Here is a 16722-nt window from a genome sequence, read left to right on the forward strand (position 1 = left end):
AGATAAGTTGGAAATGGAAAAGCTTGACTTTTGGAAATGATACAGTGCAAGGGCATTACCGAGCCCCCCCTGACCAGACAAGAGAAATGTGATGGGAGTATCGTAAAAGCAAGAAGGGAGAAGAGATGTCTGGACTGCTATCGTCAATCACGTAACTCTGAAGCTTTGCCATTAAAAAAGGAACAAGGGAGAGGAAAAACAGAGACATTGTTGAAGATGAGACACACCTGTTGTTCAGCACTGGAAAAATGATCAGTCTAAGGAAAAATGTTGCATACGACTTGCAAAATGTAAATAGATGTAAACAATTTAGATGGTGGCTGGAGGGAGTGGCAGTTATTCACATCATCAGGCGTGTTCACACATGCCTGATAAAGATGGGGGGGTAGACAAAACACGATGAGCGGGCCGGATGCTAATTTTAACATCGTCAACATGTGTTCTTCATTTTGGGTGGATACATTCACCACATAACTTCTCTGACAGTCAAGCAGAAAGTTAGAATTCAGATATCAACGAGGGAGAGAACCATGATATGGGTCAATTTATGAGTAAATTGGGTGAATTTCGCAAAAAAAAAAGGAATTTTGGAAAATATTATGGGAACGTGAAGGCAGATGAGTTTTCGCAAGTCATCTTCATATCATCTAAATTAAAAATATTTAATAAGTATTAATACTATTATTAATAATAATTGATAATAATTCAACTGTTATATTAATGTGTATATACTTAAAATATAATACACCTGATGTTTTATTAATTCATAATCTTTTGATTTGTAAATTGTTGTGTATGACGCGGAGGCATAGTGAGACATTCAATTTGTGAAAAACTGACTAAAAATTTGTATTTGGAATGCTGCGGGAAGAGTTTAGGACATTGGTAGAAATTTAGTTTGTATTGTCCAGTACGCAAAGGGCTTTGACTTCCAGGTCAGGCCTGATTTGCAGGTGCAGGACATGAACATGTCGGAATAATATTTGCAGACGTCTCCATCTCAGGAATGTGAAAAATGAAGCACAGTTTCCCATTCGCCTGAAAGCTTGACTCCCCAGTAAACAGAGATAAAAACACTCGCAATCTAATCACTAAGTCTGACATTAGACAGCACAAACAACAAACCGTTTTCAAAACAAAAACTTCCAACTAAGGCCATGTCCACAAATACACGGATATTTTCAAAACATAAACAGTATTTTCCTTGCACAAGGTAAACACCTCTGCAAAAGTATTAGAACAAACAGTAAGTGCCTTTTTTTTTCCCTTCTGAAGACTGAAAATATTTGGGTTTATTATGGAAATAACAGAAAAGCTTTTAATGCCAGGCATGGTCTGGATCTGATATCATTCTTGTCTTTGTTATGAAATACCACCTTTGTAGGTGAGCAAGAAGTATTGGAACGGACTTAAAAGAGTCAGACAATAATATGATGGGACTAATTGCAAATCATGATGACAATTTTGAATCGAATAGTCATCCATCTCAATCGAACATAATCAAATCATTCCAAATAAAAATGTACCGTTCTCTAACGGTATCATCTTTATAGTCTTTTATTGGAGATATGTACACCACAATAGTTTAGACTACTGGGATAAAGATATTATTGCAAAAGAAAAAAATATTGTCTTTCTTTCCACTACAAATTGACAGACAAAATGTTTCTGGGTTCATTGGGTCTCTAACCTTGTGCTAAATCATGATGACAAGTGAGTCCGTGCCAAAAGAAGCCTCGCCAGCCCAAACCATGAAATTACGTCCACTGTTTTATAAAGATAAGCTTCAACAGACATACACCCACATTTAGAATACATCTTTGGGATTTTACTAAAACACATTAAGAAATAAAGTCGTATAGCAAATATGGAGTCACCTTCATGTTTTAGCAATACTGTGGCAACTTTTAATAGGGGCTCCTAAAATGCTTGGGGCGAGTCTTCCCGTTTTTACCCGCACACAATAGAAGGCCTGACAAAGTATCAGCTGATTCGTCCCACAATCTGATGCCATCTATCCCAAAAAGCACAAATCAGCGCTCATCTACAGTACAAGCCCAGAAGACAAATATATTTAATTGAGCACATCACATGCGCACTCATATCTGTTATTGCAGAAATAGAACTTGTGCAAGTAAGATGGCATTCGTCTACTGTGGTGTTAACAGTTTACATGCTGGATATCATGTCACACATTTGCAATGAAGATGCGTTTTGAAATATCTCTGAAATAACTTTTTCTAGAGACTGTGGGAATGAAAGGGCAAAACACAATCTAGGCATTTTTTTTTTTAAAATACTGTATGTGTGTGGAGAGGGACATAGCCTCAGACTGCAACACTATTTTTGTTCAAATAAAAAAACAAAACATTTTGTTAAATTTTTAGAATCACCAGTACACTGAGTTTAAGCCAGATAGAATAAATAAAAACAACTGATATCTTATGGGAATATAACTTTGTGTATGATTTGCAAAGGAACCAGTGCAAAGAAAAAGAAAATAAATAATCTGCTACACAACGTTTAGACTACATGTGTTATGTCTTGATGATTGTATGTTTCCATACTTAGAAAGGCAGCACAGCTCAGTCAAACTTTGTTGGAGAAGTTTATCATGAGCAGGTGCGTGACCCTCTTGATGTGATAAAGCATTCCAGTAGCCTGCAAGTCACATTCTCATTGATAGTGACGACAATAAGGAGGAGGTGCAGATGGAGCACTAAGTTGGCTGCTGAGTCAGCCCACACAGATTTTAAACTTGCTCAAGGGCACTTCAACTTTTATGACAGGAGGCAGGTGGAAAGACCAACAACAAAAAAACGGAGCTGTTCTGTCGGGCTACACAGACACAAATTCTTCGAAATCGCCAACAGTATATAATTTAGATTTGTTCTTGAAAACCCACATACTCATGTCATTTAGAAGGGATTCCAAATTGTTTTACAACTGTGTATTTTTTTTTTCTCCATTGTCTTCTCAGTTAGTCATTAAGCCTGGCATGCAAAACATGCTTAAATGTGTCACTCACATGTTGCCAACAAACCAAAGTGCCACGCTTGACGGTTGAGCTGGAACACATGCAAGACTCTGTGGCAACTAGGCAAACAATAATTTTGGCTTAAAAAAAGCATATGTGTTCTTTGCTGGAATTTTCAAAACGATTTAGATGACATGTGATATGCTGTCCAAAAGAAAAAATAAATCATTCAAGGCAGTCACTCAACCAAGCCGCTGACACCAATAGGCAAGTGACGTTCTGAGTCAGACCCGGCCGGGGGGACCACAATAATAACTTGACCTGGGCTATTGGTAAAGCTCCAAATGAATTGCTTGTTGATGTTGCAAATTAATATCATCTGTGATTATCCATTCCACATCCAGGAGAACTAGCTCTGGATTGGAGTGTACGCCTTTGCCTCCTCACTTACCTGATGATGAATGGCGTGAACGGGGCAAGTCCTAGAGGTGAAGAGGAGCCATCCATTGGAGATGGGTAGAGTCGACTGAGCACCAGCAGCAGCAAGAAGAGACTGGGATGCAGCTTGACTTGACCACTGTCACTATACATACATGGAATGGATAGTTATACACTGCACAAATAATTAATTTAATTAATTTAATAATACATTTTTATTGATTAATGTGATTTTACAGTGAGGGCACAAAAACTCACACCGCTGCAAACTGATGATTGTGCTTAAAATAATGCTACCTTGCGCAAAAAAACACAAACAAAAAAAAAAAACAGCGCCAAATGGTAACTAGTTAAACACATAAATTAAAAGCAAAAAAAGCAACAGCTTAAGTGAGAGGACAATACTGTCATTACGATAAAAAATTACTTTTACATCAGTATTTGCAAAAGCGACAGCAAACTGTTACATCGTGAAATGTTTAACTTCTACACATTTAACTATGAATTATTACATACAAATTATTCTCTACTGTAGATGATATGGGGAAAGTCATAAAGTTGAGATTAGGTTCCGTGGGAAAACCATGAATGTTTAAACAACCAGCCAAGGGAGTGAGGGGGATTGTGAAAGAGTCCTCAATTAATTGGATCTAAAAGTAAGATAAGGCCGTCTAGAGAGCTGTTAGCTGACTCAAATGCTTTTAAAAAGAGACTTTTGTCCGAGTGGGGAAAGATAAGGCAGATGAGTCTCGGCGGACCCAACCCTTCACTGCAGAAACAAATTGGTGACACATTTGCTGCATTTTTTATTTTGTTTTACCACAAATTGGCTAATTAAGTTAGTGAAACTTTAAACACACTGCAGTGTTCTTTTCATGAAATGGTGAATTCAAAAGTCTTGTCCTTGGTCCATGCAAGAAATGTTTGTTTTGAAGTAGATAATATGAAAGATCTCAGTAATTTTATCCTCTCGTAGAAATGGTGCATGGATTTAATAAGAAAATATATTAAATAACAATTAAATATGAGAATTTCAAGGTTGATTCAATGACCCCCTCACCTTTCCACTGAGACAGCTGCCTCCTTGAGCTGGTTAAGAAGAAATGGATACAGGGATGGAAAACGGGTGAAAAACTCACGCCCGGTCATTCTAAAGCGAGAGATACAAGCACAAGGGAACACAATTATTTGAAAAGAAAAAAAAAAGCTTATTTTTCTTTTAATAAAACTACAAAATAAAACTACAAAGGTAAAATAAAAGGGGGAAAATAAAACTACAAAGGTAAACAGGTAAGAAAAAAAAATAACTACAATAGTAGACATTTATAATAAATGAGTTTACCCGTTCATGTGGAAACTGTTAGACAAAACCGGTTAAAAGTCTCCCACTGATTCTCCAGTGGGATCTAACACTTTAAGCGTTTTAACAGAAGGGTAACAAGACATTTAACAATGTGACTGCTTTCGCTTTTTCAAACCATAAACAAATTGAGCCTGCTTTGTTTCTGCTGCTCAAAGGGAATGTACGCGTAGCAAGACGCATGAGCAGCAATAAAATGACAAATGTTATATTTAACACTTTTATTCTTTCTGAAACCGCCATTCAACCTCATGACAAAACTATGGCATTTAAAAAGGGGTGTGTAAACTTTTTCTAACATTATATGAAGGAAAACGTGTCGTTTCGGAAGGCGTGATGAGGTTGGATATTTAAGATGGAACTTGCTAAGCAATCTTTCTGTGTCAGCTGGTTGTATTTATGCTAAAGATGATATCAGGCCGACATCAATGCAAGGTCACGAAGCAGAGAGGCCTTCGTCTGGGCTCAGTTAATGGAGCAGTGATCCACAAACATTACATCTGGATTCAAGTCAAATACATGGGTGGAAATTTCTGCTAAAAGCAAGAAGCAAAGTCTTCCAAAACAACAACCGAGGAGGTAAATAATGTCGTGAGCTTTCTCGCAGCTTTACAAGAGCCCGCAAAAAGCTACACGAACAAAGATAAACTGTCACCGTGCGGGAATTGTGAAAAATTGACTGCTCATTAATCGTATGGAAGTAACTGAAGCAAAATCGAGTGCACAATTTGGATGCAACTACGAAAGGCAGTGCTGATTCACAAATTAGTGGTCTGAACGTCGACTAAGGCTTGACCTTCATTGATCTTCTCTATGGCAACTCCAAATGGCACGATTGATTTGCTGAAGTTGACTGTGGAGTTCCGAGTTCCGAGGATTCAGGCAGATTCAGCTCATCATAAAGAGAATGAATTTGTGTAATACAAATACAAATTCACAATGAACTGTAATGACTATTCTGATTATATCAATGCAGGTATCTGCAGTATAATTTTGCATTATTTCTTTTAACTTGAAAATAAGAATATTAGGCTTCTAGCAGCTCTAGGAGCATATAATGAGGTAGGTGGAGAGGGGGCAGAGAAAAATGAAACCACAGTAATGTTACAATAGTGTCCCCTGGTGGTGTTGGAAACCTTTGCATAGTTTTTTTTTTTTTAAAGCGTCCACTGAAAACGTATGTGCGGACTCTAAATTGGCTCAAAGTTGAAATATAAAAATATAAATGGCTGAGTAAATAACTCTTTTGCAACCAGTAATTGTGATCTTTTGATGCTATTTACACAATTTGTATGTGAATGGCTACTGATTTATATGAACTGCAGGCCAGTATAAATATTTCATTCTGCCTCAACGGAAACGGAGCCGACCGACCTGTTTTTTTTCGAGTGTTCGTCCCTCCCTTTCTTCACTCCAAAGATCCTTGTGATCAGAGTGCTGAAGAGAAGAGTTGAAGAATTCCTCACCTGAAATAAGAGTGGAAATGAGAGGTAGTGGTATGAAGATCTGTGCTTTATAAAAACAAACACGTAAAACTGGCAATACCTGATTTTCCTTCAACATCAATGTTAACAGCTTCATATACAAAAAATAATAATAATAATTAAAAAAAAATTCACCAATATATTCACGGTTCACAATTTGGGGGTTTATATCAACGTATCTTTGGGGGTCTGAAATAAAATCAAAAACCTCTGTTTTGTTTTTATGGCATCTTCTATTGACTCATAAATAAAGTCGCCATGTTATATTATGAGACGTCTCGCTTGCAAAAGAAAAACGGATTGCAACTCACTGCCCATATTGGAGAGGTGAAGCCAAGTACAGCAGCCTGCATTCCATCCGACACAAAACAAATGATGTTTTCTCCCAGACGAGTGTCCCTGTAAAGAGCTCTCAAGATGTTCAGAGCGTGGACCTGGAAAGGCAAATACAATTGGCTAGGCATTACATCACACACTTGCAAAACTAATTCTACTATCAGCGCAAATGCCATAAACAAACCGATTCATCAAATGTCTATATATACAATTGATATCATGACACCATGTGTTGATGTTACAAACCTGAGGAACAGTGGAAGCATCTGTATTTCTGTTTGCAGAAGGCATGGCAAGAGTAATCAACTCTCTCATGGTCATTTTTAACAGACTGCAACTGGAGGATTTTGGCTCAGAAGAGAGAAGAGCCTGCAGAGAGAAAAAAAAAAACACGACAAATTGTTGAAAAGAAAACAAGAAAATAGCTCTCATAATCATGCTGAAGATCTTGCCTTACATCAAAGTGTACTATTACGGTAAAATATTGAAAATATTCCCTTTTTCTCAAAAATTACATTACAATCTTATTTCAAAATGTATGTTTCACTCCAAATGACGATATTTTTCTTTTTTCATTGCTTGGCACACCTGAACAACCAACTGTCGTATTGAAGCTGTGCGTGCTCGGAACAGATTTGCAAACAAGCGGATGAGGGAGCGGGGGTGCGAGTTGAAGCACTGCTGTTCTTGGTTTTTATCAAATAAATGACCAAGATGCATTCCCGCCCCCAACATCCAAAAATAAAAACAGAGGCCCATGTAAAATGTTAAATGAAAAGAGCCTCTATTCCACCCAAAAAGTCCCATTCAAAATGAAATTAAAAAGCATCTTCCCTCAAGCGTCTCAAGCTTAGACTTGGCATTAATGAGAAAACATTTCCTGCTATGGGCTATTTAATAAGCATATGTTCTTTCAGTCACGATTATGCTTTTAAAAGAAAGCTATTCTTTCCAAGTGCAGTAAATTTTTGGATGTCAATTAAGAGCCCAGCTTCATTTTTCTACAATCTGTATATTCCCTTTAACTCGCTTCTCATTTCTAACTAAGTTTGCAAACTCCCAGAAGGTCATAATGCTCTGCACGAGAAATCACTTATGAGATAGCGAATACTAGGAAATACATCAGAGGTAAGTTATTAAGAACTCCAGTCTCACGTGTCAATGATGCATTACTATTAATTGTGGTTACATTATAATAAGTCTGGTACTGAGAATCAGAATCTGCAACGTGACTCACTTTTGCAGTCAACACAGTTAATTGAATGAAATGTTTCTTGAAAATGACTAGTAGCAAGTCACAAGGGTAATATTATTACACTTTGACACTGGGAGTAATTTTGTATTTCTATTATCCCCTGTGCAAAAAATAATAATAATCACAATACAGATGCTATATATATGATTTCGGAGGTCCCGCTTGTATTTTTAACAGATACAAAATGTTTGTCTAACATTTACTGAAAATGAATTCTGGGCATATGATACTTTTGGGTCTGTGATTTAGTAAACAATAGATGATGTTGCAATTAAACAAAAGGTGACATTCAGGCCTACTCTTCACAACAACATACAGTATACTGTGCAATTAGTATAATATAATTTGTATGTGTCTCAAGGAGGAAATGTACAAAGTTGGTGCAGGGTTTATGCGTTAGTTATCTTGAGGAGGGAGTTGATGTTAAACATCTGGCTTTAGTTACGATTAAGAATTAGGCATGGGAGGTCTGGAGAAATGAAGGTAGGGAGGAAAGGAGAAGGCAACAAGGTTTGGCCCTTACAAAGCCTTGGGGATTGAGAGGAGGTGGAAGGAAAACAAAAAGGAAAAATCTGCTTGCTATGAAGTGTATGTTGGTCAGAGAGAAGCAGCCTTCCCAGATCTGACTCTGTCATTCCGGGAGTCGGGAATGCTGGCCAAACCTCTGCCAAGGTGTCCACTTCCATTGACGTCTTCAAACATCTTCTCTTTTTTTTTTCCCCTCTGCTGGACTTTTGCTATGGTTACCACTACTACTATTTGTACTAGCCAGAGAGAGATGTATCGAGTGTCAACATAAAAACTAAGGCGCTACAGAAATGAGTTTAGTCAAGTTTTACCAGGCAAGAAAATTGCATTATAACAGCCACACTTTCTATCGTACATGAATCATGGTATTTGTTAAAGATGAATTTTACGAATCACCTGAATATAAAAGGGTATTCCAGCGCTGCGTCTTGTGGCACACAATTTTGATGACGGGTCACTAGATTTGACCTCTTCCAAAACCTCGGCGAGCCAGCAGGCTGGAAGCTGTTGTAGGACTTTACTGCCACTCCTTATACACACACAAACAACATATACAGTATGATTATGGGCCTTCATTCTCTTTGGGAGCTTTAATGTATAGTCTAACCCTCCTTTTCAAATACTTACAACAGGGGTTTGGAGAAGAAGAAAAAAAAACAATAATGTCTGAAGACTTACAATTCAAAAAGTACGAGAGAGAGAGCGAGAGAGCAAGCACGAGAACGAGAGAGCGAGAGAGAGCTGTTTGGTTCCTGAGAAGCCATATGTCTTGACCACCAAAGTGCACATTAAGGCCTATTTGGCAGACAAAAGTGTGTGTTTAAGTCTTCTTAGTTGAGTACTGCTCTGCTATGCTGTCTTTTGGAGTTCCACAGGGTTCACTTGAGGCCTACGTTCCATCTTGAGAAAATAAGGGCATTGTCTTCTATGGCTATGTCGATGACAGTCAGATTAAGACAAAATAACGAATAGGTGCTAACAAACATTCCCCTATGTGCTTTTATATGTGCTTTGCTACAAAAAAATAAAACGCACACACACTCACACAAACATATATTTCGCCTCTTCTGGTTCACTGAAAGAAGGAAACCACGATTATCTCTCTGTGGATGTGCCTGTTGTCCGACAACAATGAATAAAGTTCGCAGTTTGTCGTTTCAACTTCAACTAGGTTTGCGACACCGTTTCTGGATCTTTTCTACAAATGAATGAATGACCAGAGGAGAGTGAAAGTCAAGTTAAAGAGATAAAAAGTGATGGAGGGGAAGGGGAGGAAAAAGGAGTGAGCACAAGAGAGCCAGCGTCTGAGAGTGCAAACACGGTGGAGTGCATCGATGCCAGATCCCAAGACAGAGCATCAAAAGCCTGTGGTTAGGCACCCTGCAATCAACACCCCATAACCCAGCACACAGCCTGCATACCATCCCCACATCCCACTCGTCCCTTCCTGAAACAACAGACAGACAGGCCCAGAGCAGAACATACACACAACCACTAGAATGACACGATCAGTTTACAACACACCAGCCCTCCAATGATGGACAAGAAGAACATAACAGTAGGATGCTTCACCATGTCACAAATTTCAAGATGCCTTCCACATGCGGCCATTTAAAGGCAAAGTAAATAAAATGTTTATTCCCCTCGAGATGACTAACCAGGCTGCTTGATGGAAATGAAATTTGTTTTCTTTTTTACATCCACAGTGAGATGTCCAGAAAGCCATCAACAAATAGGTAAAGTAAGAGGAATGCCACAAAGAGTGACACCTCAAGGATGTGCCGAGTCACTAATTACAAAAGTTACTATTGCAATGTGCAAGCTTATGTCCGCGGAGCAGTATTACCTTTTAGCCCTCAACACGTACCTGCATAGCATGTCAGTGAGGCGAACGAAGCCCACGTAAGCCAGTTCAAAGGCGCCACGATGACGGGACTGCAGGAGCTGCTGACGGAAATACAAGCCAATACAAGCCACCTGGAAGAGAGGGAAGATATGCCATCAAATGACTTTTTTTTTTTTTTTAATTTATGTAGGCATTGGGTAGATCCGTGCGTGCCTGTAGACTGGGGGCGATGTGCCACTCACAATATTATTAATTTTTAAATTGTGATGTATGATGACAGTAGATGAAAAATTGGAACATTAAGTTATTTTGCATTGACAACAGTAATACCTAAATCAAATGATTATTTTTGATAAAGTGATTTTTGGCACAACGATCGCAAACCTCCTGGTGGATATATAATCATAAACTGTGAGCAAGACGACCAGATTTTCTCCAGATGTACCCTTAAAACAAAAAGGAAGTCTTTAAATTCTTTATGAAACCACATCTATAAACATTGTACTTCATGTTTGTGTGAGTCATTTTACAACAAAACAATAAATTAATACCAAAACCATTGTCCCACACCCATCTAGTAACTCCACAACTCAATTACGTAATCTCACAATTATCAATAAAAAAATGCTGGGACATCTTTTTGGCAGTCTATCATCTTTACTGGAAATGGAAAAGTAGAAGCAGATGAGAAAGGGGCAAAAAAAAAATTTGTTATTCCACTGAAGAACTGAAGCTCCACTTTAGCCTTTCCTCTAGTTGGCCATCAAACTAAAGATCTAACACCAGCAACAGGCTGGTTTTAGAGACACCACTTACTTTTGGGCCAGCGAGCATGTCCAGCATGAGAGCAGCATGGCAGTAGCGTGACAAGTGTGTTCAAAAAAGGATGCTGAGACATCCGCATAATAGCCAGTCTAAGTAAAACCATCCAGTTAGTAATAGTGTTAGCGACATTATTCTAACTATACACACACGTACACACACTAGTGCCATTTCTGTGGCAGTATGTAAACTGGTGAGTGTGTAGCAGGTGAGGCGGCAGGGCGAGGCGGACGCCGACTTCCAGTGCCCTGTCATTAAGGCTGTGGTGTCACCACTACCACTAAGACAGTCCACTCTCAGCTTAGTCTGGGGTGGCACAGAGGGCACAGGGAGGAGTGGCGAGGTTCTAGTGCACAAAAACAAACAAACAAACAAGAAACGATCCAAAAGGACCCTTTCTGGGATGTGGGTTTGACACAGCATCCCGATAAAAATGGACTGGAAACCACAAGGAGGAAGAAAAAAACAATGACACAAGTGACTGAGACTTTCCCAACAAACCATTCATTTAAAATGTAAGAACACAGGTATATAAAAAGAGACAACAATAGAAAATATTGTTGAGATATTTCAATTTGTTGGCTGTGTTTAGTTCTTGTTTTGAGACATATTTGACACACAGACAACCCTTTGACCCCTGCAACAATATTTTGAATCTCTTTCATCGATAATATTTCGCTTCAAACAACAAGGCATATGGAGGGAGACTTATGTTTGTATTATTTCTGATGTGATTTTTATTTTGTAGTGTAGTTATATCTTTTCATAAAGCACTTTTTTACAGAGCAAGCGCTATCTGTAAACAAAGATGTATTGTGCTGTATTAAAGATGATGATATAGGATATAAAAACATATAACCAAGAGTTGAAGCAGCCCGTTTATATTGTCCAATCCCAGTTTGGTAAACTTGCCTGACCCCGCAGACATAAAGCAGACCAAATAAAACACCGAGCACAGAACGAGTAAACCGCAAGTGCAGCGAGCACAATGAGTTATCACGTAGGTTTGAGAACGGACACCCAGGACAGGCCTGAGCACACCAGAGTAAAAACAGCAGTCACTGTTAGATGCCCAAGGTCGCTGGGCTCAGGCCACTGCGGTGCCGAGCGAGGCCAAGCCGGGCCGTTGTTCGGCGTATTTAAAGTTTCCTTCCTTAAGGTTCCCGTCTGTGTAACTGTTCAAAAAGGCCGAGCAAGCAAGGGCGAGGGAATGGATTTATTTAGACATCAACTTCCTGTTTGCAAGCGTGCCTGTTTCCATGAAAAACTTCCCTGTGGTGAGAGAGAACTTTCCCAAGTCTAATTACATGTACGGATCAGATCAACCCGTGACTCTGGCCCAAATGGGTTAGCCAGCACTCTGGCCATGTTTGTTGTCCTTTCTACTTGAACTGTATTCTATTAAAAGAATCATGAATTTCAAGTTTGAAAATAATATTAGTAAAAGGGCGCACTGATTAGCACACAGTCGCTCACAGTTCAGAGTTGGTGGGTTGCCCACCCGCATGTCTATTGGGTCGGCGGTGAATGAGTTAAATACAAGCCAAATATGATCTCAAACTATGTTGATCAGTACACATCAATAACATCTGCTGCTGCCATGGTGCCACCCAAGGACAGAAACATCTGCACGGTTACCAGGCCAACAGAGATGGAACACACAATGTTGGCTGAGAAAGACGTGTTTTACTTCCAAATAAGCACTCACACACTACACGCATGTGCTCATGCATGTCATTGCTGCGGTAGGGCCCGACGACTTTGCCTGCACCCAACTTTCCAAGTCACCCCAAAGACCGCCGATGCCACGTACAAACTATTCACTCACACATAGTGTGACTTGAAAAAAATAGCTTAGGGAAAAAAATCCTTCAAAGAAAAAAAAGGACAGTTTCTCTTCTTACGTAATATTACACACCACTAAAAACTCTCTCCGTGCTCCATTTAGTGTTGTGATGTCATATTTTGAACGACACTGCAGTTGCTATGAAGTGCGGATGGGAGTTGTTCTACCTCCACTTGAATGTTCAATGAACAAGATGGATTTTGCCTTCAATGAGAGCCACAGAAGACGATTAGTATTTTCATGACTCAACTAACATTGGTTTGTTTTGTCCCACCAAAAGCAGAATATATGAAGTGACTGCCAAAATAAATATTTAAACAACACCTGACAAGTCACACATTCAGCACATCCAACACTCAGTGTTTAAATGCACACTCAACGGGTAAAAACAACCAGACGACGCAAAACACGCTCTTTACCCCCTACAAAGGCAAACAGGGTCTTTGTCTGGTTCTCTTGTTCACATGCTGAACCACTCAGACAAATATTCCTGTGCTAGTTTGTCTGCGCGTAGACTTTTGTAGTACCCAGTGTGGCGGTGGTGGAAGTCATTTGGAAAGAATGCAGTCGAAAAGGGAGGAGGATTGTGCTCGTTAAATCAGCGGGGTCATGCCTTAAACCAAATCCTGACGCGAACAAGGCGAGATGCTAATTGTACAGCTTCGCACCATAGCACAAAACAGCATGTCTTGTTGCAAATCATTAGAAAAAAATGGCAGACTCCAAAACCTTCATTCATAGTTCAAACTCATGCAGGAGTCAGCCGAGCTCTCCAATAACTGCTTCATTGTATTCATTGAAGTTTTTTGTGTGGGACTTCCTGCCACACTTAGTTTGCTCTGTGCAAGATGACACAGCTTCTGTCAAAAATAGATAACATGTATTTATAACGAAGCAGAACAGAGCAGATCCCCTTGGGAGGTACCGCAGTGGTTTTGGGGAAAGCACAATCAAAGTCTAGAATTGCTATTACGTATCCACAAATGGCAGTCAAGGCCAGTCAGTCACATATTTTTGTTATCAACTTGCATCTTTTCCAACTTTGAAGACCAGCCTTAGATGTTAACCGAGCCTCAAGGTACCTAAGATTATAATCATTGTAAGTGTTGCTCCGTAAATCTCAAGTTTATAAATAAATAATTCGGGTCTAAAAGTTAAGTGATAACTTGGGTTGTAATTTTCATACTATAAATAAATACGACCACATAAATTGATTTCAATATAGCTAATCCGTTAATTAAATGTGACAGGGAAGAAATGTTATGTGTGATAGTGGAGGAGGTTAGAGGGCCAAGAAGATTTTGCTGTATGCAAATCAAAACTTTTATATACATTACTGTACATATTGGGTGCATTATGATGTGGTATACATCACCATCAAGGATATAATGGGCACATTTATCTATAAATTTGAAAGTCCAGACTAGGAACAGATCATAAGAGCTGGTGGTTAGTGCACAAATTGTAATTATAATGATTCAGACTATTATGGTGATTGATATGTTACTATTATTATTATTATTATTATTATTATTATTGATGGCACACATCCCAGATCTTACCTGATCTTCTGTGATAAGCCCAGGATGTGGGCGTGTGTTGTCATTGGAGTAGTGCAGTGGCAGACTCTGACACAGCTGCCCCAGCAGCATGGCCACTTCCTTCATGCTCCGCCAGCAACACACCAGCACCATCTGGGCTGTCACCCTGTAGCCTTCACCACCTGGAGCATGCCCACACACACGTGCACAAACACGCCCAAACGAAAAAGGCAAGTTTCATCACTTTTCAGATCTACAGAAAGTTAGGGTAAAACAAAAAAACAAAAAACGGACAACCACTGCCCCCATCAGGACATCCCTAACCTAACAACAAAAACGTAAAAATAGTAATTCACTCAGCAGTGATTTTTTCCCACTATTATTTTTTTGTTTAGCTTAAATTCAGTTGTGGAAACCTGATGACTTATTCACATGTATCCATGACGACATTTAATTTGTGGCACCAATGCATTTGTCAGAAGAGTTGAGGGTTCTCTCATGATGTGTGTAACTTACCAGTGTCAGGTGGCACTGTGCGTGTTGTCTGAGTTTCTTCCTGATCCTCCACTTCGTCTTGTGTATCCAGCTCTCTGGCGCAGTTGAAGAAATCATTGGTGTCCCTTGGCTGAATTTCGTGCAGGATTCTTTGTAGTCCTGCTGACGTGTCTGTTACTGTACACAAGAAATAAATGCCTCATGAATAGTGCACAGTGTTTAAAAAATGGGCACATGCTTTAGCCAAGTTGTAATTACTGACAGCAAACAGACCTGTGCCAACATCCATTGGGATGAGCCCCTCAGGAGAGGAGCTCTGGACAATAGGAGAAACCACATCTGACAATCTGTAACATGTGGCGATGAGCTCCGACACCAGTCGCCTCCACTCCTCAGTGTGACACAAACACCTACACGCACGCACACAATGAGCACTAATAAGGTCAATACATGATTTTTTTTTTAAAGAGAGATCTAGATTGCAGTGATTGCTCTCACTCTGTGTCGATATTCCGAAGGACCGCGGTGATACAATGTGCTCGGCCGTAGAGAGGATAGGAAGCAGCTGCCTGCAAAAGGCAACACTCCGCTTTGGACACCTCGGACTGCAGACAGCACAGCAAGAACCGAATCACTGTGGAGGGACAATAAAGTGCACATATATATATTTTTTTATAATCTATTATAATCTGAAGATGTCATTCTTTGGTTTTGGAACGTAATCATACCAGATAAAGTGTTAAGTTCCTGAACATTAGGTTCCGGCGGCAATGAGAGGGAGGGAGGCTGGAAGTCAAGTCCCTGCTCCTGCGCACAGCGGAGTAGTGCCTGGCGCAAATTGGGCTGGTGGAGGAGCAGGCTGAGCAGGTGGGCAGCTGTTACACTGTCAAAGGGCTTGGTGCTGGTGCTCAGGTCCAGTGCAGCCTGAAGTAGACCATGCATCACATCTGGTTCCTAACCCCACAATGAGACATCAGACCATGTTTATTTAGATACTTCATTATGATCCAACTACAATGTCAAAATGGTGTACTGAAAAACATTTGAATGATCCAATTTAAAACTTCTCCGTATTATATGGCCTTGTATATAATCATTATAATCAAAGACCATACTTAAACGGATAAGGAGATAACCTAGACACGAGTTTGAAATTCAGTACTACAAAAAGCATATTAACCTCTAGTCCCAGTGCTGACAGAGGAAGTTTCCACAACAATGTCGTCGCTAGTAGTTTGACTTCCATGAAGTTGCTTGCTACACAGTAGAGGACATTCTGAGCATGAGTAGGCGTTACAACTTCACCAAGGGCAAACCCATCAGGGCCTAAGGACAGAAGATAATGACAAACGTTTCATCCTGTTTCCACACGAACAAAGCTTTCAACAGCATTTTCATTTTGAAGCTTTACCTGCACCAAAAGTGAAGAGTTCAGCCAGTAGACCAAGCAAGTTGAGGGACATAATGCATTTGGAGAAAGAAGCTCCAGGAAGCAAAACGTCAAACAACTTTGAACATAACTCGTGCAGGAACTCCTACCACGCACACATCCACATATTATTATTATTATTTATTCTGACGATGAACGGAGAACTATGCATTGAGTGCAGCAATTCTGTACCTTATAAAGACATATAATATGCTGGTCTTTGGCTCTTTGCTCCTGCTCTCTTTCTTGGCTCTGTCTCTTCAGCAACAGCTGCCTACTGTCCTTTACTCGGCAAAGCATCTGTGCAACAAAGGTCAATACAAGCTGAGCTAAATTAACAATACCAAGTCTACACTAACAACGAC

The 16722-nt window shown here is 39.6% G+C and overlaps 1 protein-coding gene across 3 annotated transcripts in view; it reads right to left on the bottom strand.

Moving 5' to 3' along the window:
- The window catches only part of thada (THADA armadillo repeat containing), a 35818-nt gene that overhangs the window by 15306 nt on the left and 3790 nt on the right, over positions 1-16722 (bottom strand). For all 3 annotated transcript variants that reach the window (XM_088384797.1, XM_088384795.1, XM_088384796.1), the window contains exons 14-28: positions 16550-16657; positions 16340-16463; positions 16109-16254; positions 15657-15882; positions 15427-15562; positions 15202-15338; positions 14950-15105; positions 14455-14615; positions 10246-10355; positions 8775-8907; positions 6842-6964; positions 6571-6693; positions 6150-6241; positions 4476-4565; positions 3429-3560 (exon numbers count right to left, since the gene is read on the bottom strand). In XM_088384797.1, the coding sequence (XP_088240923.1) occupies positions 3429-3560; positions 4476-4565; positions 6150-6241; positions 6571-6693; positions 6842-6964; positions 8775-8907; positions 10246-10355; positions 14455-14615; positions 14950-15105; positions 15202-15338; positions 15427-15562; positions 15657-15882; positions 16109-16254; positions 16340-16463; positions 16550-16657 (1997 nt within the window). The remainder of the gene's footprint in view (positions 1-3428; positions 3561-4475; positions 4566-6149; positions 6242-6570; positions 6694-6841; positions 6965-8774; positions 8908-10245; positions 10356-14454; positions 14616-14949; positions 15106-15201; positions 15339-15426; positions 15563-15656; positions 15883-16108; positions 16255-16339; positions 16464-16549; positions 16658-16722) is intronic.

Source organism: Syngnathus floridae, chromosome 9, assembly GCF_059516105.1.
Source record: "Syngnathus floridae isolate MCC-2025c chromosome 9, RoL_Sflo_1.0, whole genome shotgun sequence".
Lineage (NCBI taxonomy): Eukaryota > Metazoa > Chordata > Actinopteri > Syngnathiformes > Syngnathidae > Syngnathus > Syngnathus floridae.